General features: G+C 35.0%; 2 protein-coding genes and 1 long non-coding RNA gene across 6 annotated transcripts in view; 1 reads left to right on the forward strand and 2 right to left on the reverse strand.

The window, feature by feature from the left end:
- The window catches only part of brwd1 (bromodomain and WD repeat domain containing 1), a 1,114,631-nt gene that overhangs the window by 975,144 nt on the left and 111,574 nt on the right, over window positions 1-27,913 (reverse strand). The gene's annotated exons all lie outside the window — the stretch shown is intronic.
- Window positions 7,305-17,761, forward strand: LOC141378006 (uncharacterized). 2 transcript variants are annotated; one of them, XR_015508964.1, is made up of 3 exons: window positions 7,305-7,642; window positions 12,722-15,005; window positions 15,546-17,761. It is a non-coding gene; the product is annotated as an uncharacterized LOC141378006 (long non-coding RNA). The 2 variants fall into 2 exon arrangements; XR_015508965.1 differs by having other exon boundaries at window positions 7,363-7,642; window positions 12,722-14,767; window positions 15,308-17,761.
- Window positions 19,714-27,224, reverse strand: chchd2 (coiled-coil-helix-coiled-coil-helix domain containing 2). Of its 3 annotated transcripts, none has more exons than XR_015508427.1 (4): window positions 27,043-27,224; window positions 23,955-24,213; window positions 22,008-22,300; window positions 19,714-20,664 (listed from the first exon to the last, which is right to left on the reverse strand). XR_015508427.1 is itself a non-coding variant. In NM_200767.2 (4 exons), exons 1-4 carry the CDS (start codon window positions 27,087-27,089, stop codon window positions 20,016-20,018), a joined length of 507 nt encoding a protein of 168 aa, NP_957061.1. In that variant the 5' UTR covers window positions 27,090-27,224; the 3' UTR covers window positions 19,714-20,015. The 3 variants fall into 3 exon arrangements, 1 of the variants encoding a protein (NP_957061.1); XR_015508428.1 differs by having other exon boundaries at window positions 19,714-20,110; window positions 21,997-22,300; NM_200767.2 differs by having other exon boundaries at window positions 19,714-20,026; window positions 22,111-22,300.

Genomic DNA, 27,913 nt, shown 5'->3' on the forward strand with positions numbered 1-27,913 from the left:
CACCTTGTTTTGCTTTTTACATTGGAAATTTTTATATCTATAAATGTACATATATGTAAACCCTTTTTTAGCATATTCAAACAAGAAGTATTAGCCTAAAGTTTGATGTTTAACTCCTAGAATTTATGCTTATTGCTTTGTATTTAATAGACCTGTTCGTTTTTATGTTTATATTAACCTCTCATTTCCTCTTATTTCTCTCATGCATTTTTTATATATTTTATTCATAATTCTCCCTTATTGTTTAAAAAGGAACTACAGTTTGTAGAGACTGTATTCTGTTTTATTTGTTAATGTTTTGTTGTTATAAATAAAAATAACAAAAAAATTATGATGACGCCATGTAATCGGTCATCATGACTGCAGCAACTTTGAGTCCCGAAGTGTCCAGCTGTCCGTCTTGACAGCTCCGTTTTCAACTCCTCCCCCGCCTGCGCTCGGCTAATCTCGTTGATCACCGGCTGCAGCTGAACCTCATGTCGAACGCACCTATTAATTGTTATTGTTATTATCATTATTATTGGTAATAGTAATAAAAGCAATAATGTCTGTAATAATTTTATTTGAAACTGCATACAATAAGAAAGCAGTTATTTAAATCTTTTTATAAATATTTAACAATTTAAAAAAACTTTTACATTTAATGAACTTGATGAACTAAATAATTTTCCTTAAAAAAAAAACATGAAAAGAATTAATAAACTGACCCCAAACTTTTGGCTGATAGTATATATAAATACCTGCCTACACACACACACACACACACACACACACACACACACACACAATCAAATTTAGTTACATCACAATTGAATTTTTTAAAATAGTCAGTCGTATTAAAAAAAGTTATGCTGAATTAAAAGGGTAGTTATTACAATTATGTTCAGCTTTTGAAACATTATTTAAAATACTGCATGTGGCTAAGAAATAGCTATTAACATCTTTTGTTTGGTGGGTCCAGTGAACATTTTGGCAGGGCAAGTAAAAATCTGAACCAAAGAAAAATCCTTAGCGTTGAACCCTGTACAACTAAACAAATAGTGATAAGACACCAATTAGGTTGTCCTCAAGTCGTGAGAATGCTTATTTGCTGGACCTGACAGATGGGAAAAGAGAAACAGAAAACAACTATTGCATTGGCAAGGAATCGGACTCAGATGTCCCACGTGTAGGTGAGAATTCTACCATTGAACTACCAATGCTGATGCACTACTCTTGCTGCTCTGACGGGGTATGAGTTCTGCAATGCTTTCCATACAGCTGGAGGAAGAGCAACACACAATAGGCTCTATTTTGACAATCCAGGCACAAAGTCTAAAGCGCAGGGCGCAAAAGCATTAAGGGCATGTCCGAATCCAGTTTTGCTATTTTAAGGACGGAAAAATCTGTTTGCGCTGCGGTGCAAGGTCTAACAGGGTTGAGCTTATTCTCTTAATGAGTTATAGGTGGGTTTTGAGAACAAACCAATCAGAGTCTAATCTCTCATTCCCTTTAAGAGTCAGTTGTGTCGCGCCATAGTGCATTTGCTATTTACTTGCCGGACTTTGTAAGTGGAAAAACTGAACACTTCAATAAAGAGAAAACAGTTAAACAGAGCATCTACAGCGCGAGAATGATAGATGAGCATCATGAGATAGGGACAAGTGTTGTACACACAGACATCCATTAGCCTATAAATATTTAACTTTGTTTGTTAAGCGCAAACATTTGGTTCAAAACTATTTCTAAATTCAGTTCCAGTGTTGGGCAGTATTGGCACTACAAGTAGTGACGCTAATAGCTTAACTACATTTCTCAAATCAAATAGCTTTTCAGTAGCGAAGCTAATTTTATTAGTCAAGTAGCACAGTAGCGTCCATAAAGCTACATTTACCAATCGTGGATCAATAAGTGACGACACCGACATTCACACAGCTGTGAAGCCGGTGTCTAGCCAATGAAAGTAAGTCCATATGATGGCGAGCGTGATGATTTCTTCTTCTTCCTGTTTCACGGTGGTTGAGAACAAACTTTTGGTGCGTTACTGCCCCTCTGGTCAGTGACATCGCCAACCAAATTAGGCTAACACGAGAAACTTGCTTGATGGAAAGATGACTGAGGTAGAGTTTCTGAACTGAAGTAGAATTTTTTTGTGAGCATAACTCGAGAAGTGCATTTTAAGAAGCAATAACTTAATTTCTGATGCTGTGCTCAAAAAATACTTTAGTAATTTATAGTAAGTACCTCTATAAACAGCATTATGTGGTGTAATTTATTAATGAAGAGTTGTATATATATATATATATATATGCGTAATGCATAAAATATTTCCCTTTACCATAAATGACTACAGTATCTTAAATGTGTAACACCTGCTTTTATTGGATTTTTTGTTTTAGCTGTTATATACTATGCTGTGTTTCTGTTAAGTACAGCATATTATTTACAGTAAATAACTGAACTGAACTATTACCCCTCATATGTTTCATTAACAGTTTTATTGATCTCTAAGATATGATTGACTTGAATTGAAGTTGCTTCGATTAAAAAATAAAAATTGTAAAAGTAGCTTAGATGTAGCTAAGCTACTTTTGCCATGTAGCTTTTAGCTTAGCTTGCTACATTTCCCAGGTGGTAGCTTTTAGTGTGGTTAAGCTACATTTTAAGTAGAGTAGCTAATAGCTTAGCTCACTACATTTTTTCAAGTAGCTTGCCCAACACTGTTTAGTTTTAATTTCCAGCAAACGAATAAATGAACAATAATAACGAAGTGTGGTCAAAAATCTGAGTGATATCCAAATACACATGCTGTGCCCCATATGGTCTAAAACCTGACAGGTGGACAAATCTAAGCGTGTTTTTAATAAAACAAATATAAATATGTATATGATAAATAATGTAAGGGCTGCTCGATGTTGGGAAAAATCATAAACATGATTATTTAGGTCATAATTGTAATCACGATTATTCAAAGCGATCATCAGTTGAAATAAAAAATTATTCGCCCTCCTGTGAAATGTTTTCTAAAAATAAATATTTCCCAAATTATGTTTAACAGAGCAAGGAATTTAAACATTATTTCCTCTAATATTTTTTTCTTCTAGCTAGATTTTAGCTAGAATAAAAGCAGGTTTAAATATTTTGAAACCCATTTTAAGGTCAATATTATTAGCCCCCTTAAGCAATATATTTTTGATTGTCTGCAGAAGAAACTACTGTTATACAATGACTTGCCTAATTACCCTAATTAAGCCTTTGAATCGCACTTTGAATATGAATGCTTGTATTTTGAAAAATATCTAGTAAAATATTATGTGCTGTCATCATTGCAAAGATAAAAGATTAGATTAAATCTATTATGTTTAAATGGGTTGAAAAAAATCTTCTTTCCATTAAACAGACATTGGAGGGGAAAGGGTCGCTAATAATTCAGGAGGGCTAATAATTCTGACTCCAACAATATATACAGTTATTTTCCTCCCTGCAAAGGAAAGGGAAATAAATACAATAGAATAAAAATATGAAACAAACTGTGCTTTAAGTATCTTCACTGTAAGAAAAACACTTTAGCTACAGCAGTCCTACAGCAGTGAGAGATCTTCTCCTTTTGTTGTTTGATTAATGATTAAAACAGTGAGCTGCAGGAACATCGCGCGCGGTCATTTTAATGGTTTCTCTTTCACGTGTCTTTTGATTCTCAACTCGTTTGTTTATTACACAAGTAAGGGTTAATATGAATAATCACTAAACATCACGTTTTGACACCTATTTGACCATTAAAGAGCTTACATTAAGATGACTTTAGATGTGTGCGCTCGTCTCAGTGTGCAAAGGCTGATGCCGCACACACACAGAGAAGCATGCATGTCGTTCGCGCTTTAAAAAAACTTGAATGATTTGAATGTACATTAATGAATGATGCGCATCCCATGCTGCAAAAGTTACATTACAGTACATTTTAATCATTTTCATGTGAAACTGAGCTTTGCAGAGCAACTGGAACTGGTGCTTCTTACACCAGTGCTTCTTAAGTACACTTAGTTTAAGTTAGTGTTATTGTTAGTGTGATTGTTAAACACAATGTGTTTTCTGCAATATTACAGAGTAAATTTAATTAGTAAATTTATATAAACATTTTATATAAAAAATAAAATATAAATCATCAGGTCTCCTTTCTCACAGCAGATGAGTTGGTGTACTGCTTTACATACAGTTGAAGTCAGAATTATTGGAAAATTATTTTCTTTTTTTAAATATTTCCCAAATTATTTTTAACAGAGCAATGAAATTTTCACGATACGTCTGATAATATTTTTTCTTCTGGAGAATGTCTTATTTGTTTTATTTTGGCTAGAATAAAAGCAGTTTTTATAAAAAATAAAAAAAAAACATTTTTGGGACAAAATTATTAGCCCCTTTAAGCTCATTTTTTTTTCAATAATTTACAGAGCAAACCATCGTTATACAATAATTCGACTAATTACCCCAACCTGCCTAGTTAACCTAATGAACCTAGTTATGCCTTTAAATATCAGTTTAAGATGTATAGAAGTGTCTTGAAAAATATCTAGTCAAATATTCTTTACTGTCATCATGACAAAGATAAAATAAATCAGTTATTAGAAATGAGCTATTAAAACTATTATGTTTAGAAATCTGTTGAAAAAGTCTTTTCTCCGTTAAACAGAAATTGGGAGAAAAATATACAGGGGGCTAATAATTCTGACTTCAACTGTATATCTGTACATTTGTCCGAGAAGCGTGGTGTAAGATGTTATTGCATTTCTCAGCTGTCATTTGTTGTGTCTATCTGATGTCATTGGCCTTGCCGAAAAGCACCTTCAGCTGCAAGACACATTTAACCCAAACAAAATTGGGGTTTGTGTGAAATTGTATACTGCAAAGAAATAAAATGCAGTAATTTACTTCATGTACTCATTACAGGTAGAAACTGTGACAACAAAATTATTGTTCAGTTAGTACTGTCTCATTTAGTCCAATGTTTTCTGTTTCTATTTATAGAGAAGTGAATTTTCTTAAGCCAGAAAACGGGGGTTTAGGCATTAACACACTCGTACAAAGGCTGTGTGTCTTAACAATTGAAAAAAAATCTTTGTATCCTTTCTGTTGTTGACTTTGTCATTCATTCATTCATTTCCTCCGGCTTAGTCCCTTTATTCATCACCACAGCGGAATGAACAGCCAACTTATCCAGCATATATTTTATGCAGCAGATGCCTTCTAGCTGCAACTTAGTACTGGGAAACACTCACACTCACTACGGTTAATTTAGTTTATTCAGTTCACCTGTACCATTCATTCATCCATACATTCATTCATTCATTTTCTTTTCAGCTTTATCCTTTTAGTAATCCGGGGTCGGCACAGCAGTATGAATATTTTTTACGCAGCGAATGCCCTTCCAGCCGCAACCCATCTCTGGGAAACATCTGCACGCACTCATTCACACTCATACACTACGGACATTTTAACCTAACCAGTTCACCTATTCCACATGTCTTTGTAGTGTGAGGTAAACCGGAGCACCCCGAGGAAACCCATGCGAACACGGGGAGAACATGCAAACTCCACACAGATACGCTAACTGACCAAGCCGAGGCTTGAACCAGCAACCTTCTTGCTGTGAGGCGACAGCACTACCTACTGCACCACTGCGTCGTCATCACCTATACCACGCGTTTGGAAACATGCAAACTCCACACTGAAATGCCAACTGGCCCAACCGGAACTCAAACCAGCGACTCTCTTGCTGTGAGGATGTGAGTGCTAACCACTGAGCCACCGTGTCCTTTTTTTAAATTTTTTTTTACATATTTACATTTTTGCATTTTTAACCATATCATACAGCAAATGTGTGTATGTGTTATTTTGATAAGCCTATTTGTTTGTTTATTCATTTTCTTTTCGGCTTAGTCCCTTTATTAATCTGGGGTCGCCACAGTGGGAGAGAGGCTAGGACAGTAGACGGGATCATTACTGGCCCGATTGCCTTGCCTCTAAATTTTACTTTGCCTTTGACTATTTATCAACTATGTGCATTTAACTTTGAAGTCTTTAAATGTAACCTTCCCTGTGATGTCATAAACACCATATTGCTTTTCAGTTCCTCTTATCTGATTTGATGTTTTGAGCATGCTATTTTTTTCCGTAACCTAGTAACAACCAGTACGGCGAAGAGTGTGCAACATGGCGGCAACATCGAGTTTTGAGGCTAAAAGAAAATGTCTGCTTTTGTATAACGTTTGGAAGCAGACATTTACATGAGAACAACATGACAAAAAGTGACGCTTTGCCGTCAATAAGTCGGCCACCTTTTGTTAAATAATTTCAAACTGCAATAAAATACCTGCACATTTTCCATACTGCTCTTTTTGTTTGCATAACACTGAATTTTGGACATTTTACGTTTATTAAAACATTTTTAATATTGGAATTCTAGATTCACCGACATTATTTTTGACACATCATTTAAAATATGTGCCAAAAATTGCTATTATTTTGCCTTTTTTTTTTTTTTTTGGTGGGGTCAGTGAAAATTTTGTCAGGGCAGGAGAAAATCTGAACCATTGGCCTGATTGGACCAGTGGAAAAAATCCTTTGCGTTAAACCCTGGCATGTCTTTGGACTCCATACAGAAAAAAACAGCTTAAACCAGCCTAGGCTGGTTGGCTGGTTTTAGCTAGTCGACCAGGCTGGTTTTACAGGGGTTTTGGCAATTTCCAGGCTGGTTTCCAGCCATTTCCAGCCTGGTCTTAGCTGGTCAGGCTAGGAGATGACCAGCTAAAACCAGCTTGACCAGCCTAGCCAGGCTGGGAGCCCAGCCAAAACCAGCTATGTCCAGCTTAAACCAGACTGGTCGACCAGCTAAGATCAGGCTGAAAATGGCCGGAAACCAGCCTGGAAATGGCCAAAACCTCTCTAAAACCAGGCTGTCAACCAGCTAAAACTAGCCAACCAACCTAGGCAAAGCTGGATAGAAAACCTACGCAAACATGGGGAGAAAATGCAAACTCCACACTGAAATGCCAAATGACCCAGCTGGGGCTCGAACCAGTGACTTTCTTTGCTGTTAGGCAATTGTTCTACCCACTGCCCCACCGAGCTGCCCCTATTTATTAATACATTTCTTTATGATTTCTGGTATGCATGACAATTGACCCAAACATGGTTGTTGCTTCCTTTTTTAGTGTTTTTTTATGGCCGATTTAACATCTATAACAATAACCAATGCACATTTAGTCTTGATAGCTCTAGCTATGGGTTGTGGGTTGGTCGACAAAGTGTGGGAAAAACCTTGACAAGCTATTGATTGTTATGTCTTCAGTTTGTACAGAGACAAATATTTTGTATTAGCAGCCTATCACCCTGTGTGAAAGTCTCACTGCTGCTCTTAAAGGACTACAGAAGAACAGATGAGTTCACAAAGCAAAGTGGCTTGACTAATACTTTACATTTGTTCCTGACATTTTTCAACAAGATGGCAGAAGATCTTTACCCAAAGTCTGTAGGCAAAAGAATTTGGCGCTTATTAGGCTTTTTGGGTATTTTGGTCGGATTGGCCATTATAATCGCACTCATCGTCCTCTTTAAACCTTGCGGGAACTCAACATGTCCACACGTGAAAGGCGACACATCTGTGGAGGTAACATTTTTTTTATAGTTCAACATAAAATATCTGTATGGGTGAAACATTGTGGGTTGTGTACAGTCAGATTATCTATGCTATATACAGATGAAGTCTGAATTATTAGCCCCCCTGTTTATTATTATTATTTTTACCCCCAATTTCTATTTAGTGGAGGAAAGATTTTTCCAACACATTTCTAAACGTACTCTGTTAAAATAGTTGGGTCAAAAATTCCCCAATATATAACCCAATGGATTTTTAGAGCACCTACCCAACTATGGGTTATTTTAACCCAATGCATTGGGTTATTTTGATTAAATGTTATTTTTTTCCATTCTGATATTATTGCCATTACTAGTGCTACTATTAATTTTATAATTATGGCTGTGTAAATAAATAAATGTCTCCGCTGGTTCCTAAAGGCAAGAATGACGGCCGATATTCCAAACGTGTGTATTATTTCCTCCTAAAAAAAAAAAAAACTTTAGAGATGAACACGGGAAGTAGAGAAAGCGTTTTATACATTTATTATAGATCAGATATGGAGTGCGTGTTTGTATCATCAATAATTAAAAGTGCTGGTGAAACGGATATAAAAAACAAGACACAGAGAGGTAATTTGAATAAAAAAAAATATAATATTATTGCGTTAGAGCTTAAATAAACTGTATAACGCAAAACACGCATAGTTAAATCAGTCAACTGTTGAAAATCTTAACCGAACTGGTTAAGTTTTTAAATAAATAACCTAATATAGGTTAAAAAAATAACCCTACAAACCACTAAATATGTTTAACTCAACCATTGGGTTAAATTAATAACTCAACGTTTTTAGAGTGGTAATATTTTATTAACTCATCTCTAATAACTAATTTATTTTATCTTTGCCATGATGACAGAAAATAAAATTTTACTAGATATTGTTCAAGACACTTCTATACAGCTTAAAGTGGCATTTAAAGGCTTAACTAGGTTAATTAGGTTAACTAGACAGGTTAGGGTAATTCGGCAAGTCATTGTATAATGATGGTTTGTTCTGTAGACTATCGGAAAATATATAGCTTAAATGTTTTTTTAAAAAAAATTTAAACTGCTTTTATTCTAGCCGAAATAAAACAAATAAGCGTTTCTCTAGAAAAAAATAATAATTATATATATATATATATATATATATATATATATATATATATATATATATATATATATATATATATATATATATATATATATATATATATATATATATATATCATCAGGCATACTGTGAAAATTTCCTGAATCTGTTAAACATCAATTTGGAAATATAAAAAAAAAAGAAAAAATATTTAAAGGGGGGCAAATAATTCTGACTTCAACTGTATATTCTATAAAGGAATATATAGCCTATAATATATAGCTTAAGATAACACACATCATAGTTCTGCTAGTCCTGTAAAAAATGTACTTAGTACAGGCTAATTACCAAAATCGATCAAGGAAATGAAAGGCTTGTAAGGAGGTTCAAAAAAGCAATCAAAAGATGGTTGTTTGATGAGGATAGTTAGTTTGCATGGTGGATGAAGATGTTTTATTTTATGTGATATTGTGTTGTGAATAGAGTTGCAGCTGGAACGGCATCCGCTGTGTAAAACATATGCTGGATAAGTTGGCGGTTCATTCCACTGTGGCGACCCGTGATTAATTTAGGGACTAAGCCGAAAATAAAATAAACGAATGTCTTTGTGAATAATTTTGTTCCTGTTTTAAAACGAGGAGGTATTGTTTGTTTTATGGATTAAATTATCTGTATTTTGCAGCCATACTTTGTTTTGTTTTGTTTTTAACAGCGAGGACCACAATGAAAACAAGCTCAGGACTTTATTGTGTTTTTATTCTCGACAGTTTTTATTTTAAAATGTATGGGATACTTGTATTTTTGTACAGTTTGTCTAAAAATGGTCAAATAAAAATTCAGTTAGCTTGTCAGATGGTCATCATAATCAAAATATGTCCTGAATAAAGTAATATGACAAATATTTATTTTTAAAATACAAATTTATTACATCGTATATCATTAGAAACATTTTAAATGAAAAACTGTAGCCTGTTTTAATTTATTAGGCAAAAAACAAACTGGCCAGCACAGTTAATGTTCTTCAGTCAGAATTTGGACATTTAAATAATTAATTCAATTATTTTCTTTTCGGCTTAGTCCATTTAATAATCTGGGGTCGCCACAGCGGAACGAACTGCCAATTTATTCAGCATATTCAGCTACCCCATTTAAATAATAAAAAAATGAATACATACTACTACTACTACAAATAATAATAATAATAGTTTAAAGCTTCACAAGTTTTCTAGCCTCTCTTGTAAAAAAAAAGTACATTTGAAAATTCATGGATTACAACAATCACCAAAACAGTATTTAAACTGACTTTAATATAGTCCACTTTTGGTGCTTCACACTTTTTTTGTTGTTGTTGGTCATGTTTTCTTTTAAGAATAAGGTTCAAGATTTAAAATAAAAGTTACTTGTCAAATCTTTTCTCTATTTAAAAACAATTCAGTAGTGAAAAATGACTTTGCTGGTAACACTTTATTATAACTACACACCATGAATCATTTATTAAGCATTATCAAATAGTGAATTCATTATCTGTTAAGCATTTAATAAATTAATTATATATATATATATATATATATATATATATATATATATATATATATATATATATATATATATATATATATATATAATTATTAATATTAATTAATATTAATATATTAATTAATAATTAAATATAATTAATTACCTATTAAAATTAAATAAAATAATTCATAATTAGATAATTAATTAAAAAATGTTAGTAAGGAGTTAATAAATGCAGATAAAATTGCTGTGATCTCGACTTATAAGCACATCTGTAATGTGCTCAATAATTGTACTTTCATACTTTATTAATGATTTATTTTTATGACTAAATTCAGTATTGCATCATTTACAAACCAAATATTAAAGCATAGTTGGTGTTTTTTTTTTAAGATCATTCAGAATGAGTTAGTAAATGAATAATAAACTATTGAAATTAAGATTTATATATCTTATCATTCAGGCATACACCAATAGTTATTTTGTATGTTAATAAATGCTTTATCAACTCAACTTCATGCAGTTTTGTGACCTAATCTAAAGTGAGGACCATTCATGCTTTATAAATCCCTTATAAATGACAAATAAAGGCTTAGTTATATTCTAAACTGGAAGAACAGAAAATACATGACCTTATTCATTTCTATTTATTTTAAGATACAGAAATGAAACTGTATCAAATTAAAATAAATCTTTGCAACCTAATCTAAAATAAAATGACTGTAAAGTTTAAATATGGCTAAATAACATTAAAATGTTGCATCATAATATATTGTTTAATCATTGCATAGTTGTTGTTGTTGTTGTTTTATCCAATTTTGACAGTAATTTTTATAGTAATAATATTTTTAGATAAGATTACAAAGATGTATTGGTTATTTCATTTTACTGAGCCTTTAGTTGTCATTTATAAGGGATTTATAAAGCATAATTAGTCCTCACTTTAGATTAGGTCACAAAACTGAGTGAAGTCGAATAAATAAAGCATTTATTGACATACACAGTAACCATTACAATACGCCTGAATAATGATACATAAATGTTGATTTCAATAGTTTAATAATCATTTACAAACTCATTCTGAATTATCTTAAAAACCCTTGACTACTCTTAAATAACTGGTTTGTAAATAATGCAACACTTAATTAAGTAATAAAAAATTAATCATTAACAAATTATGAAAATACAAATAATAAGCACATTATAAATGTGGTTATTGACCTTATTCTAAAATGCGGAAGTGCGCCTGTTTTCGCGATTGTCTTAGAACTTCCGATTCAGTCGCCTATGAGAGAAATGACTAGAAATAATAAACGGCAAAAAACGGTCAAACTACTTGCTCAACAAACAAATGTTTGCATGACTACACAGACCAAGTAGCATAATATAATAAGAAAATATTAAATTGCAACATCAAGCAGCGTAACGAGCAGTTGTTAACGTCAAAAAATGAATGGAAGTGAATGTGACCGGAAGTCGCGAGACAAAAAGATTCAAATGGCAGCGCCCGCTCAACAGCTGAGAATAAGGTGATTAAGACAAGAATAGAGCATTTGTAGCTGCAGTTATAAACTGCTTACTAACGTTTATTAAACGTCAGGAGAGGTGTTGGTTTGATGGTGATTGACAGGGCGCGCGCGCAACGTGTCTGAGGAGAGATGCGGTGGGGAGGGGTGAGAAGGGTGCATGACGATGCCTATTTGAGGACCGGGAGGGAGACGCAAGATTACCGGGAGATCATCACTCGTTTGCGGGCATCCGCAACTTCCTGCCCTACTCATAATTCTCTCTTCATATAGCCATATGCCTATTATATATCCATAAAACACTGTGATATAACCGCGCTCGGATCGGATCGCTTTCTCACTGCAATCGAACCGCTCCAGGGTTTGTTTCAATCGAGCCGAGACCACCTCATTCAATCGATCTCGGAGCGATTACTTTGGCGCGGAACAGAGCGCGATTGCCCTGTTCACATATGCCAAACGAACCGCGCTAACTGGCCAAACGAGACACGTTGCTAAACAGAAGTGTAGGTGTGAAAGCACCCTTAGTCTTAAGGTACAATTCTGTTCCATAAAAAGGTACTGCCCTAGTGACAAGGGTTTGTACCTTCTTTGGTACAACATTGTACCATTTTTTCTGAGTGTACTTAAACCACAGGTGTCAAACTCAGTTCAAAATGGGCCGCAGCTCTGCACAGTTTAGTTCCAACCTCAATTAAACACACCTGATCAAACTAATTGAGTCCTTCAGGCTTGTTTGAAACCTACAGGTAAGTGTGTTGGAGCAGGGTTGGAACTAAACTGTACAGGGCTTCGGCCCTCCAGGAATTGAGTTTGACACCCCTGACTTAAACAGTACTTTGCAGGCTGTAATCTAAAGCGCTACCTTGGAAATAATTGTGTCATTTTGTCTTGGTACTTATGTTGCTTTTCCCCATTATTTGTCTTACTCTGTAGCTCACAAATGCAGAAGACGAACACGTGGTGATGTCCACAGAAGGAGTGTATACGCTCACCGAGGGAAGCACAGAAACAATCTCCTGTGATCCTGTGGAAATCAACCGAGACTCATCTGTGAGCTACCAAAGAAAGGCTGAGGTAGAAGATGCACACGTGTATATCTGCAAAGAGCCCTGTTCCTGGGCTGATGTTAAAGCACACACATCGCTTTCAGATTGGTACACGACTGGCATGGGACTTGACGAGAGATTTTCTGTGACTAAAAATGGGAAAAAAGGAAAATGGGTTAAAGTTACGATAGCAGATGTGACAGCAGAGGATTCTGGTGTGTACCGGTGTGCTGTTGATCTGATGGGTCAAGATTGGTACCAGTTGATAACTATTGAAACCAAACCCCAAAGCAAGGCTGTTAAGACCATGAAGTCTGAAACTGAGAGAGAAGTAGCAGCAAAGAGGGCAGTGCAATTGTGTAATGGCAACAAAGCATGCGCATTGGCAGTTATCCATAAAGAAGAACTGGAACTGACCCATCCTTGCTGGATATGCATGCAGTTTGGTAACGCATGGACAGTTACTCCTCTGCTGGCTAAAGAGGCCAAAGAATCAGCCTGTTTTATTCCTGCACAGATGACAAGAGTTTTGCGGGCTCCAGAAACACTGCTGCAAAGCGAAGTGCCGACCAAGATCCAACTGAATTGTTCCGAACCGATTCTGACAGTGTCATCAGGGTACACGCCATTTAGAATACAGCCAACAGAGGGAGATGTGTGTGTGTGTAGACATCCTTCAGATGCAACACATAATGTAGGAACCTCTAAGTGTAATCATAATATCTGGATCAAAGATGAGACTGGCCAAATGTGTTCCTATTTCATGAATGGCATGGAAGTCCGATTCAACTGTCCCTTTGACATGAATTGGGAAAGTTCTCCAGCGGCTGTATGGGTTTGTGGATTCAAAGCATATCATGACCTTCCACCTTTCTCATGGTCAGGATGCTGTTATCCAGCTTTGCTCTCAGTCGGAACCACAGTGTATACCGATTCTAGAACAAACAAGCATGCGACAGGGGTCAAGAGAGAAGCGTTAAGTGACATGCTGAACAATATGCCAGATGCATTTAATGGTTACACCTTGTATAACCACTGGACAGCACCTAGGTCTGATGTAGGATGGTCTGTTTTTATCGGGGGTGGTACAGATGTTTCAATGCACAAGATCAATGCTCTTGCATTGGGTTATTTGAAACTGGCAGAGGTAATTGACACTCACAAGCCTGGCATTGATGAAACGAAGCAAATAAGAGAGATGATTTTGCAAAACAGAGTAGCTCTTGACATGCTCATTTCTGAGAGACAGGGGATTTGTAAATTCTTCAACACGTCCTGTTGTTTTCATTTGCCTGAACATCATGATAATGTGACAGATCTGATCGGACATATGATAATTGCAGCAATACCACAACCCCCAGCAGATCCACCAAGGTTTGGCAGATTGTTTGGAGGCTGGCGTAACTGGCTTATTAATACGATAATGCCTGTAGTGGTATTCTTCCTATTTTTAATTGCGTTGCTTCCTTGCTTGTTGAAGTCAATCAGATCTATGATAGTCAAAGCCTTAAATGCTAAGTCAACTTCCGTTCCACTATCCTATGCACCACCACAACCTACCCACCCCATACCATAGGAGAAAAATCCAGCCTGATCTCACGAGGAAACGTGTTTTACGTTTTGTCAGTTTAGTGGCTAATTCGTACGAATCAGTGCGAACTCAGTCGTACGAAAATTTACAATTTTAAAAAGGAGGCGTGGCTACCCAACCCCACCCTTAACCCCAACCATCATTGGGGGATGAGAAAATCGTACAAAATTATACGAATTAGATTGGACGAATTCATACGAATTAGCCACTAAATCAAAAAGTTACAAATTAGATCGTACCCACCCCATACCATAACAGCATAATCCAGCCTGATCTCACGAGGAAACGTGTTTTACGTTTTGTCAGTTTAGTGGCTAATTCGTACGAATCAGTACGAGTTCAGTCATACGAAAATTTACAATTTTAAAAAGGAGGCGTGGCTACCCAATCCCACCCCTAACCCCAACCATTATTTGGGGGTGAGCAAATCGTACAAAATTGTATGAATTAGATTGTACGAATTCATACGAATTAGCCACTCAATCAAAAAGTTACAAATTAGATCGTACCCACCCTATACCATAACAGTATAATCCAGCCTGATCTCACAAGGAAACGTGTTTTACGTTTTGTCAGTTTAGTGGCTAATTCGTACGAATCAGTACGACTTCAGTCGTACGAAAATTTACAATTTTAAAAAGGAGGCGTGGCTACCCAACCCCACCCCTAACCCCAACCATCATTGGGGATGAGCAAATCGTACAAAATTATACGAATTAGATTGGATGAATTCATACGAATTAACCACTAAATCAAAAAGTTACAAATTAGATCGTACCCACCCCATACCATAACAGTATAATCCAGCCTGATCTCACAAGGAAACGTGTTTTATGTTTTGTCAGTTTAGTGGCTAATTCGTACGAATTCGTACAAGTTCAGTCGTACGAACATTTACAATTTTAAAAAGGAGGCGTGGCTACCCAACCCCACCCTTAACCCCAACCATCATTGGGAAATGAGCAAATCATACAAAATTGTACGAATTAGAATGTACGAATTCATACGAATTAACCAGTAAATCAAAAAGTTACAAATTAGATCGTACCCACCCTATACCATAACAGTATAATCCAGCCTGACCTCACGAGGAAACGTGTTTTACGTTTTGTCAGTTTAGTGGCTAATTCGTACGAATTCATACAAGTTCAGTCGTACGAACATTTACAATTTTAAAAAGGAGGCGTGGCTACCCAGCCCCACCCCTAACCCCAACCGTCATTGGATGATGAGCAAATCATAATAAATTATACTAATTAAATCATACGAATTAATACAAATTAGCCCCTAAATCAAAAAGTCACGTATTGCCGTGAGATTACGTTGTATAATCACGACCTAAATATCCCTCAAGTGTCAATGCATCCCCAAAAAAAGAATTGCTTTTGTGTCAGGTAATCAAACAGGACTGCTAAGTATTAGTAAGTACCTCACACGCCGTACTTCCGGACAGTTATGTACACTTACGGTACACTACCCAGGTGAAAAGAAAGTGTACTTAAGTTGTACTTTTTGGGTGTAATTAGCATATTTTAATTGTACTATACTAAGTGGATATTAAATGTGCTGTTTTGAAACAACTTCAAGCATATTAATTGTTATTTAAGCTATTTAAAATATGTCGTAACATACTTAGTCGTGTTAAAATGGACATACTATAAGTATAATTAAAGTGTACTTTTAAAAGTGTACTTATTTAAAGTACATTTAAATCTGAAATACAGTTAAAGTATATTAAACCACGGCTAAAATATATTTTTAGTTCAGATAAAGTGTATTTTAGCCCAGCTGCAGTGCATTTTAAAACCAATTAAAATATAAATTCAATTGAGGTATACTTTAAGTAGTTTAAGTAAAACTAGTGAAAGTATTATTTAAGCTCAGTGGAAGTATATTTTAAGCTCAGTAGAAAAAATATTTTAAGCTTCACATTAATGTGTTATTACTATACTTACTATACATTTGCAGAGTGTTACAGGACCTACTTTATTTCAACAATAATTAAAATCCTTCAGAAGAATTGATTTTAACTATAATAAAATATGCTTTGAAGTACAATACAAACATAAATAACAGCACGGTTTCTGAACGCTTGAAAACTGTAATTTTCAACCTTTTTCAATTGACAATTAACATTAGTGTGAAGTAAGATATTTTAAAATACAGGCTAAAGCACGTGCTCATTTGCAGTATTCAAAATATGTTTCATTATTTCTTAAACTACTAAAAATAACATGCACATACTTTAAACACACTAAAATTGGCACCGTTTCACAGTGTTCTTATACAAAGTACTCATAAAACACACTCTAAAAAAGAACAAAATTAGTGTGCTCTCTGTAAATACATTAAAATGCATAAACAGTATGCTTGAGTTCCAGCATATTTTCACCGATGTACTTGTAGTATACTTTATAATAAATACATTAAAATGCATATCAACACATTTAGAATGCACTTTAAGTACTTTAATTTGTGCTAATTGTGCTTTAAATATACTAAATTTCAAGCACATTTGTAACATATTTAGGAGCACTTCTTTTTCACCTGGGTAAAAACACAGATATGTAAGCATACCAAAATATCCCTCAAGTGTCAAAACAACTAAATAAATACTTCACTAGCCTTTACAAGCTATGAATATTGTGTAACTTTCATTTTCTAAGCTTGCTTATACGTCTGAATACCTGTATTATTCTCACCCCTCTGTCCAAAAAAAGCAGTTTTATGATTTTGAAAGTGTCAGTACTCAAACAGTACTGCAAAGTATTAGCAAGTACCTTAAACACTGTACCTCTGATAGTTATACACACTTACGGTACACTGAAAACAATCAAAAGGTATATCCTATGTAAGAAAATATTATGATCGTCATGTAATCAGTTTTAATCGATGTGATTTTACAGATATGATTGTCATGTAATCAGTTTTAATCGATGTGATTTTACAGATATGATTGTCATGTAATCAGTTTTAATTGTTGTGATTTTACAGATATGATTGTCATGTAATCAGTTTTAATTGTTGTGATTTTACAGATATGATTGTGTTGTAATCAGTTTTAATTGTTGTGATTTTACAGATATGATTGTCATGTAATCAGTTTTAATCGATGTGATTTTACAGATATGATTGTCATGTAATCAGTTTTCATGTGTGTTTGATTTAAAATGCTTTTTCTCATGTAATCAGCTTTTATGTAGATTTGATTTAAGCAACGTACGGTTAGATTATATTTAGGGTTACTTGCATATGACTAATAATCAGATTTAATACACAGGTGTATGTTTGCCGTTGCTTTATGACTTTCTTGCAATAATAAAGAACCCAAAAGTACTGCGTGACTGTGTTCTGCTTTTATTAAGTGAAGGCTTTTCAATGAAAGATAGCCGATGATGTGCAGCTTTTGACCTTCAAATGTGAATTATTGTTCAAATAGTTGGCATACCCATAAAACAATTGTGTAATTTATATTACTGGGTTCTTTTCATTGTTGTCATTAAGGGATATCTTTTTATTCTCATGTACTTCAGCAGAGTAGCATTTTAAAGTAGGAACCCAATGGTAAAGTTCAAAAGTCTTAATCTGGCCTTATTTTGAACCTGTATTCTCTGTAAGTCATAGGCCTCAAACTCAATTCCTGTAGGACCGCAGCTCTGAACAGTTTTGCTCTAACTCTAATCAAACACAGCTGAGCCAAATAACCGGTGTTTAAAACTTCTAGGCTGCGTCCGAAACTGCCTACTACTCAGTAGGTACTGCATTTGAATTTAAACGTGCTAGTCGGCCGTTAGAAAATTACCTTCTTTACATTATGAATATAAGAAGTATGCGTGGAATTCGGACGTACTACATCCACCATTTTATCATGGTCACGTGACCTACCTGCGTCAGTTGTGTCGCTTCACTTCCATTCATGAATTTTCTCGCGGGGCATCATGGGATAGCACAGCATGCATGGGAAGCGCATAGATGTATACATTTGATGTCGCCTACACTGTTGTTGTCTATTGGAAGGAATGCGTCAATGGAGCTGCCATTTTGGAACAGGGTAGCGCTCCTTTGGGAAGCGCACTTAAGAATCTCGCCAGAAGTAGTCTATGAATTCGAACTCTACTCGGCTCGCATACTGATGTTAGTGTACAGAATAGTATGGAAGTATGCTATTCTGTACGTGTTTCTATTCTAGACGCAGCCCTAGACTGCAGGGGTGACCAACCCTGCTTCTGGAGTTCTACCTTCCAGCTGAGCTCAGCTCCAACCCTGATCAAACACACCTGAACCAATTAATCAGGACCTGAACAGCTCTGAATAATTAAAGGCAGGTGTGTTTGATATGGGTTGCAACTGAAATCTGCAAGACGGTAGATCTCCAGGAGCAGGGTTGGTCACCCCTGTAGAGACTATTAAGCAGGTGTGAGTTGGAGGTGGTTGTAGCTGCTACGACTATGCAGAGCTGTGGGCTTCCAGGTTTGTGATCTGGCATAAATGTAAAGAACTTTTAGTAATGATAATTATTATAAATAAATATAACTTATTAATGGATATATATTAATTTCTCTCTCTCTCTCTCTCTCTCTATATATATATATATATATATATTTTTTTTTTTTTCTCATTTCCTGAAAGCCCGACATGTCCTGAAAACCCAGCAAAAATTTTGTGATAAAACTGATTTTGTAGTTGTTGAACTTTTGTTAAAATATTATCAATCAAAGGATGACCTTTTTTTTTTTAAAGATTCCATAACTTAGAAGCATGATTTGGAATCTGTACAAATGATAATTTCTTTTGTTGGGCATTTTCTACATACTCCAATGCTAAAAGTAAAGCGTGGGCTTCAACTGTGAATATAAAGCATTCTTTAGGCAGACTGATTCCATAATGTTGTTGCCCAGTCACCATTGCTGCTGCTACGCCATTTTCCACCTTTGAACCATCTGTTAAAATAGGCGAGTGCAGAGAATACTGACTTCCAATATCCATATATTGTTGTCTGTATACATTGGGATGAGTTACTAGTTACTATACTATTGGGATGAGTGTCCTAAATCCATATTGATTACGGGCAATTCTTTAATGGAACAAGTAAAATTCCTTAAGGTTTAACACTGTGCAAGTCTGAAATTTCATTCATAATGATCTTTAAAAAGTCTTAAATTTGACTTGGTGAAACCTGTGGATGAAACTCGGTTAAACTCTGACTAAATGTTAATAAAATAAATTAATTTTCCAAATGGTGGGTGTTTCTTGAACATGTATTGGTATAAAAGACCTCAAAATAGGCATTTGAATGATTCTGATTCTTTTATTTGCATTTTACGATCATTTGAATGGAATATTTTCAACAACTGACAAAGAACCTCCTGCTGGGAAACTCACACTGTGATTTCCTCTACAGTAAGTCAATCACAAAATAAATTCAGAAAGCTGCAGTCATCTACACCAGATACTTAAATATGCATGTTACACAGCATTTCTCCATGAAGCTGTTTTTATTTTACACATAGGATTTAAATTTGCATTATCAAGATAAAGCAAGCAGAAGTAAATTGCTTGAAGTATTATATTCAGGTCTCTGATTCCAACCTCATGACAGTCCTGTGGAGAAAAAACAACTATATTAGTGGAGAACAATACACACTTTTACACAACAGTGGCTTAAAATGTGTCAAAATAATGTTGCTACAGCAAGATAAATGTGATTGCCTTTGCTACGCTTTTAGCTAGAAGATTAATATTGCTGAAATGGAAGGAAAACTTCCTCCAACCTTTAAGCAATGGCTTATGGAACTTCTACACCACCTGACCTTAGAAAAAATACGATACACTTTAGGAGGCTGTACTGATATGTTTTTTCTCACCTGGCAACCTGTTTTAGATCACGTAAAAAAGACGGACCCCTCAGTCATTTTAGAAGAGTAGAACCTTTCCTTGTTTGTTTGTTGTTGTTTTTTTTCTTTTTCTTTTCTCTTAAATTTTTTGTATTTTCTTTTTTCTCCCCTTATTTATGAGAGTAACATATGCTTTACTTATTATTACTATTTATTTGTATTTTTTCTTAATATTATTTATGTTTTTTTCTAGAACCTAAATGTATGTGCGGCAGGTTTTGTTTGTTTGTTGTGTAAAAAAAAAAAAAAATTGAAAAGCTATTTTGTAATGTATGTTTCATATCTAATATGTTCAATAAAAATACTTTTGGAAAAAAAAATAATAATAATGTTGCTACAAATCCACTACATAATTTATATAAAGCTGCAACAAGGGGACAACTTAATAAAGGGCCATGAAACCCCCTCGTTTCAGCAGGGTGTTTTCACACCTCTACCTTGGAATAAGTGAGAAAAGTGGGCGTGTCCAGCTCTGTTTAGGGGGGGAGTGTCGGAGGAACTAAAGTGGGATGGTGTGGGAGTGTCTATTTGTGCACGCGCGAGTTTCAGAGTCAAAATACTCACACACACAGACAGGAGAAAGTGATGGTGTTTAACCTACATGGAAATTCATTCATGCCTCTCGCGACAAACGAAATATTTGATTCGAGGATCTGCTGCAAGCGTGTGTTTTTCATGCAATGTTTGATACCGCACGGCGAATGAGAGAAAAAAAAACTCAGCATTTCCCGGAAACTTAGATGCACACGGCAGGTAGTGTCAGAAAGCCGCGTGTGTTATTCCAGTCACAAAATGCGGTGCTAACATTTCTGCACTCAGTGCAATAGTAACTTAATTCGATACGAACAAACTGAATAAACAAAGAGCACTGGTCGCTCACTTACCAAATCTGTAGAGACAGAACAATCACCAGCAACTAGAGCCGCATCTTTATGGAGAGAATACTACAAGCAAATCCAGATTTCAGCGTTTGCAGATGAGAACAGCTCTCAGGTAAACAATACTCCTCCTTAGACACGTAAGTTATTGTTGTCGCGCGTCGCGTACACTGTTAATCCACACGTGACTCAGAGCTCTCACAGAGAGAAAATGAAAACGAAACTTAACGGCAGCAAACTATAAAAGCAACACTTCACACTTGTTTTGCCAACACAACGTGGCGTCTCTGTGGCGTAAACACGGTGACAGTAATGAATATTAAGGAAGTTGCACAATAGAGCGCGCTGATTGGTTTGACCCAAGCCTTACTCATGCATTAATGCATCACACTGTAAGATGTAATAAGACTCACTCTGGCACAGACGCCCAGTCTGCACGCTGGAATACACGCTATTATGTCATGACCGTGACGCAGCTTCAAAAATTTGTTTCAAACCGGAAGTACGAATTTGCTTGAAATAACGCAAAAACAAGCAATTTACACTTTTTAGTGAAATATAGGTGTCCTAATAGTGTTTTAGCAGTGTGGGACACATATACGACTGTCAACAGCTCAAAAAATGTGTTTTGGTGTTTCGTGACCCTAAATGTATGTGACCCTAAATGTATGTGCGGCAGGTTTTGTTTGTTTGTTGTGTAAAAAAAAAAAAAAAAAATTGAAAAGCTATTTTGTAATGTATGTTTCATATCTAATATGTTCAATAAAAATACTTTTGGAAAAAAAAATAATAATGTTGCTACAAATCCACTACATAATTTATATAAAGCTGCAACAAGGGGACAACTTTATAACCCATAAATAAGAAAAAATAAGGGCAACTTTTCACATGTTAACGAGTTCACAGTACGAACCATTGGAGAATCTGCACTGTTTGAGCACTTCGCTGAATCCCTCGCAGAGTTTGAGGTCGCTCTGAGACTGAGCGCACTCGATGAACTGCTTCATCTCATATGAACATGGGTTCTGCTGCTGCGGATCCTGCTGGTACATGGGCTGCTGTTGCTGCTGTGGCGGGTACATGGCCTGACCCTGGTACGGCTCCTAAGAGACCATCAAGGATGAAGAAGTTTAGGTGTTTCCAAGAATTCATCACTGCCTTGTTTAAAAACTCCTACAATTATTTAGCTAGCCCAACTAGACGAAATATTGAGATAATTACTAATAGAATACAATAATAATTGTAAAAATTGTTGAGCAATGTATATTTCATTATATCTTAAATTTCTGGAAGTTTTAGGGTTGGAATTTATTATAGGTAACACTGTTGCTCAGTGGTTGGTACTGTTGCCTCACAGCAAGAAGAACACTGGTTTAAGTCCTGTCTGGGCCAGTTGGCATTTCTATGTGGAGTTTGCATGTTCTCCCCGTGTTGGCATGGGTTTCCTCTGAGTGTTCCGGTTTCCCCCACAGTCCAAAGACAAGTGCTGTAGGTGAAATTAATAAACTAAATTAGCTGTAGTGTATGTGTGTGTGAATGTATGGGTGTTTCCCAGTACTGGGTTGCAGCTGGAAGGGCATCCGCTGCGTAAAACATATGCCGGAATAGATGTCGGTTCATTCCGCTGTGGTGACCCCTGATAAATAAGGGAGTAAGCCGAAGGAAAATTAATGAATGAATTGATTATTGTATTCTTTAAAGGAAAACTGCTAAAATTACTTAGCAAGTCTAACTAGAAAAATTAAAAACTAGTTCAATAATTACTAAAAAAACTGATGTAAACTCTGTTGTAAAGTTGTCAAATTGTCTTGAATTTCTAAAGGTTTTAGTGTTCGGTTGATTTCATTATTCGTTTTTAGAATTTTTTTTATAAAATTCGCTAAAATGATTTAGCAAGTCCAACTAGACAAAAGTGTTTAAATATTTATTAAACAGATATAAATTCTTGTATATAAATAGCGGTCTTGTATATTTACATTTATTTATAAATTTCTATATTTATCTATACATTTCTTAAATTTCTAGAAGTTTTAGCCTTTAATTTAATTCATTATTGCGTTTCCTTTAATTCCTAATATGATATAGAATGTCCAACTAGACACAAATATTTTAATTACTGATAAACTGACATAAACTCAAAATTTCTAAATTGTCTTGAAATTCTATAAATATTATAACTAGATTTTCTAGAAGTTTTAGGGTTTGGTTAAATGTATTATTGTGTAATTTGAAAGAAAATTTTCTAATATTATTTAGCGAGTCCAACTAGACAAAAAATACTATAATAATTACTAATAAACAGATAAAAGTTGGCGGTTCATTCCGCTGTGGCGACCCCGGATTTATAAAGGGACTAAGCCGACAAGAAAATGAATGAATGAATGTTTGCTTATTTATTTGCTGCTAATGTTAACTATTTTTTCCTTTTGTATATAATAATATTAAACATATTACTGACCATTTAACTGTTTATTTACAATGAAACACCTCCAGGAGAACATATTTAGTAATTTGGGAATTCTTTTTGCGGGGGATCCCTTATTATGGTGGGAAATTTCCTTATTTTCACATCCCAATGTTGACAGGTATGCGAGTACTCTATTGTCAGTAGTCATTACCTATTGAGGTTAAAGTTATTTTGTCCAAAATAAAAATTTTATGTCATTCTAATGCTCTGAGACCTTCATTCATCTTCAGAACACTTTTTATAAAATAAAAATAAATGTAAAATGAATGCACCCGTGCCATAACGTTTACCTGATAGGTCACATCGGGCCTAGCAGCTTCAGAATGTCCCCCTCCGCCAAAGCCACCGGTCATGGCGTGACCTATTGTGTGTCCGACAGCAGAGCCGACAGCAACGCCTGCAGCAGTGGAGGCCATCTGAGCGAACATTCCCGGCTGACGGGGAGCAGCAGCAGCAGGAGGAGCCACCGCTGAAGGTGGAGGAGGAGCCGGAGCGGGTGCGTAAGACCGCGGAGGAGCTGCTCGAGCCATCGGTGCTGGTGAGGAGTAACTAAAAAGAAAACTGCACAATCAATTACCTGTCCTTTGACAATGACTTGGAGTAGGGTTGCACGATACTGGGGAAATGTGCCATATTGCTGTTGAGCATTGTGACAGCGATATTTCTTGTGATATAAAAACCTTCCTAGAGAAATGCTATTTTATTAACCCTTTTTTAATATAAATTTATGTAATGATATACACTCACTGGCCACTATATTAGGTACACCTGTCCAACTGCTTGTTATGCAAATTTCCAATCAGCCAATCACATGGCAGCAACTCAATGCATTTAGACATGTAGACACGGTCATGACGATCTGCTTCAGATCAAACCGAGTTTGTTGTTGTTGGTCCCAGATGGGCTGGTGTATTTCAGAAACTGCTGATCTACTAGGATTTTCACGCACAACTATCTCTAGGGTTTACAGAGAAAATATCTAGCGAGTAAAATCATATATTTTATTTGGGTCACATCCATAATGCATGTTGTTCTGAAAAATATAAACAGGTGTTTCAATATAATGTTAGCGTATACTCTCTATGCGAATTTAAGTTTTAAGTTTTTACTGCAAGTGTGACATCCATAACGCTGGAAAACAAATAACCGAAATATTGGCATTAATACAAATTTTCGAATTTAAACTTGCAGTTCTTAGAAAAGCTGAAGTTGTTAACCTGTGCTCAGATTCATTTTATATATATATATATATATATATATATATATATATATATATATATATATATATATATATATATATAAAACTAATAAATGGAGATGTTGATTGGGTTCACTAAGATTTTAATATTGAGACTGATATTAGGCTGGAGCCACTTAAAAGCTTATTGAAAAATTATCACTATAATAGTATATGCGATATACACCTTTCACTCATTTGTAGCATTTTAAAGACTAAATGTTGATATATCGACACCTCTTATTTAGGCTTGATTATAATTAATTAATCTGAAAAATAAACTTATCTGTTTATTTGGAATGACTTTAAAACATGACTAATAAAATTATTATTTTTCTAGAGAAATTTTACATCATAAAAAAAATCGTTATCGCAATACTCAACAAGAATATCGCATACTTAACCAGTATTTTGCAGCCTTAGTTACAGAAATACAAATTTCCACATATCAGTAAACCATTTAACAGATTATTTTGTTTTTCTTGTTTAATGTTACAAAATCAAATAATACTTCAAAGTAGAGATCACTTTCTACACCTATTTGTTTTTCTGATTTAATGCTGTGAGCAATTCCATGCAAATGTCAACCTCGCCATGAAAAAAAATGTCATTTTCACCAAAATACGAAAAAGTTTTTTGTGTTTTAAAGCACTTTAGAAATACTCAGAAATATCCTTGTCAATGTTTTCAAACTATTATATTTGATTTAACAAAGTCACACAAGTGGCAATTTCACATCTGTCACAGCAACTCCATGCAAGTGTCACATCCATAACGCTGGAATAGCTTAACGGTGTAAAGAGGAAAAAAAATAACATAGATATTGGCAATAACACAAATTTTCAAATTTAAACTTGCAGTTCTAAACAACTAAAGTAGTTAACCTGTGCTCAGATTCATTTTATTTTTATATTAAAAAAACGAATAAATGGAGATGTTGATTAGGTTCATTAAGATTTTAATATTGAGATTGATATTAGCCTGGAGTCACTTAAAGCTTACTGCAAACTTAGTTAGAGAAATACAAATTTTCACATATCAGTAAACAATTTAACAGATATTTTGTTCCTGTTAACTTCCTCAGTTTTAAGGTTAAATAATCAAATAATACTTCAAAGTAGACATCATTTTCTACACCTATTTGTTTTTCTAATTAATCGCTGTGAGCAATTTCATGCAAATGTCAACCTCGCCATGAAAAAAATGACGTTTTCACCGAAATACGAAAAACCATTTCTAAGTTTGTGAGCAAGTATTTTACAGTACTTTACAAATTCTCAGAAATGTCTCTGTCAATGTTTTCAAACTATTATATTTGATTTACCAGTCACACAAGTGGCATTTTCACATCTGTCACATCCATAACGGAGAGATGTCACATCCATAACGATACTTTTTCCTCAAAAATGCAAAAATATAAAATACAATAATACCAAACATGTTTGTTTTATAGTGAGTCAACTCTAATCCTTTTTAATTAGCATTATTTCTTTTAGATTGTGCAATTTAATTCACAGAATTTATACAAAATATGTTGAAGACTATAAATTCATATACTTTTCTGGTCACATCCATAACACATCTTTATTTTCCTCATTTAAAATATAAAACATGTTTACAAATGTATATTTTTCAGCTCCCTTAACTCTGTGGTGAGTTGATTTGGATAATACAAACAGAAGTTTCAATATAATATTAACATACACTTTCTATGCGAATTTATGTTTTGAGTTTATACGTTACTGCAAATGTCACATCCATAACGCTGGAAATGCTCATATTCAAAACACAAAATTACACTGGAGAATGTTTTTATTTCATACGAAATGCTATATAAGACTTTTCAAGCAGTGAATATGTCTAATGTTATCACAATATGAAATATTTAAAATATTAAAAATACTCAAAAGTTGATGTAGATTCATCTTCAATACTCAACACGCACTTCTCCAATCACCACCACTATTCTTTATAATAATAACTAACACAACCAAAGGGGACTCAGACTTCAGAAACAATATATTGTCACTATAATGAGCCTAATGTTTATAAATGTTTGTTGAGTAAATGACACACGATTATTATAAATGATAACATGATAATACAGCACGTAGCTCATGATGCTCCTCTCTTTTACCCACCTTGGAGGACTCATCCTCGAAGTTCTGCTTCGGCTTCCTCTCGGCATGTTGATTTTTTTATATTTTAATAGTATTATTATAAGAAGAGTACTGTATTCTACAGTAACTTACTCGCTTTTTACGCTACTGACCTTCGCACTGCACTTACTATCCGGGGAACTCTTTCTAGCATCTTACATCATGCCGGCGAACTTCCGCTCATGCGCATGAGCCTTTTTTTTTCAATTACCGCCGTCTGCTGCGCAGGAGTGTGGAATTGCTCGAGTCGTCTAGTACTTTCCATTGAGTAAACAGGGGAGTTCAGAATTATACAAGTGAATTAACAACAAAAATTAATCATGTACATTAAGTATTTTTTCCAGCAGTTGGGATGTCTTAATAGCTTTAGTATAATGGCATTACAGAAGCAGGGAATCATACACATTTTTTAGATCGATGAAAAATAGTTCACAGTTTGGTACAGTCAGCATACATTTTGTTTTGTGAATGGGTTACTTTTCAAATAAAATACGTTTTTTTGTTATTTTTTCGATTTCCAAAAATCTAGAGTTGCAAGTTTTACCCTACTGAAAAAAACAGCTTAAACCAGCCTAGGCTGGTTTTAGCTGGTCGACCTGGCTGGTTTTAGAGGGGGTTTGGCCATTTCCATGCCGGTTTCCAGCCATTTCCAGCCTGGTCTTAGCTGGTCAGGCTGGTAGATGACCAGCTAAATCCAGCTTGACCAGCCTAGCCAGGCTGGGAGCCCAGCCAAAACCAGCTATAAGCCAGGCTGGTCATTTTCCAGCCTGACCAGCAAAGATCAGGCTGGGAATGACTGTAAACCAGCCTGGAAATGGCCAAAACCTCTCTAAAACCAGGCTGGTCAACCAGC

This window comes from Danio rerio, chromosome 15 (assembly GCF_052040795.2).
Source record: "Danio rerio strain M-AB ecotype USA chromosome 15, GRCz13ab, whole genome shotgun sequence".
NCBI lineage: Eukaryota > Metazoa > Chordata > Actinopteri > Cypriniformes > Danionidae > Danio > Danio rerio.

Coding starts and splice junctions, on each gene's coding strand:
- chchd2 (NM_200767.2), bottom strand. CDS start 27,089: ATGCCGAGAGGAAGCCGAAGCAGAACTTCGAGGATGAGTCCTCCAAG. Junction 24,214..27,042: donor TCGAGGATGAGTCCTCCAAG/GTGGGTAAAAGA, acceptor TTTTCTTTTTAG/TTACTCCTCACCAGCACCGA. Junction 22,301..23,954: donor GGCCCGATGTGACCTATCAG/GTAAACGTTATG, acceptor ATGGTCTCTTAG/GAGCCGTACCAGGGTCAGGC.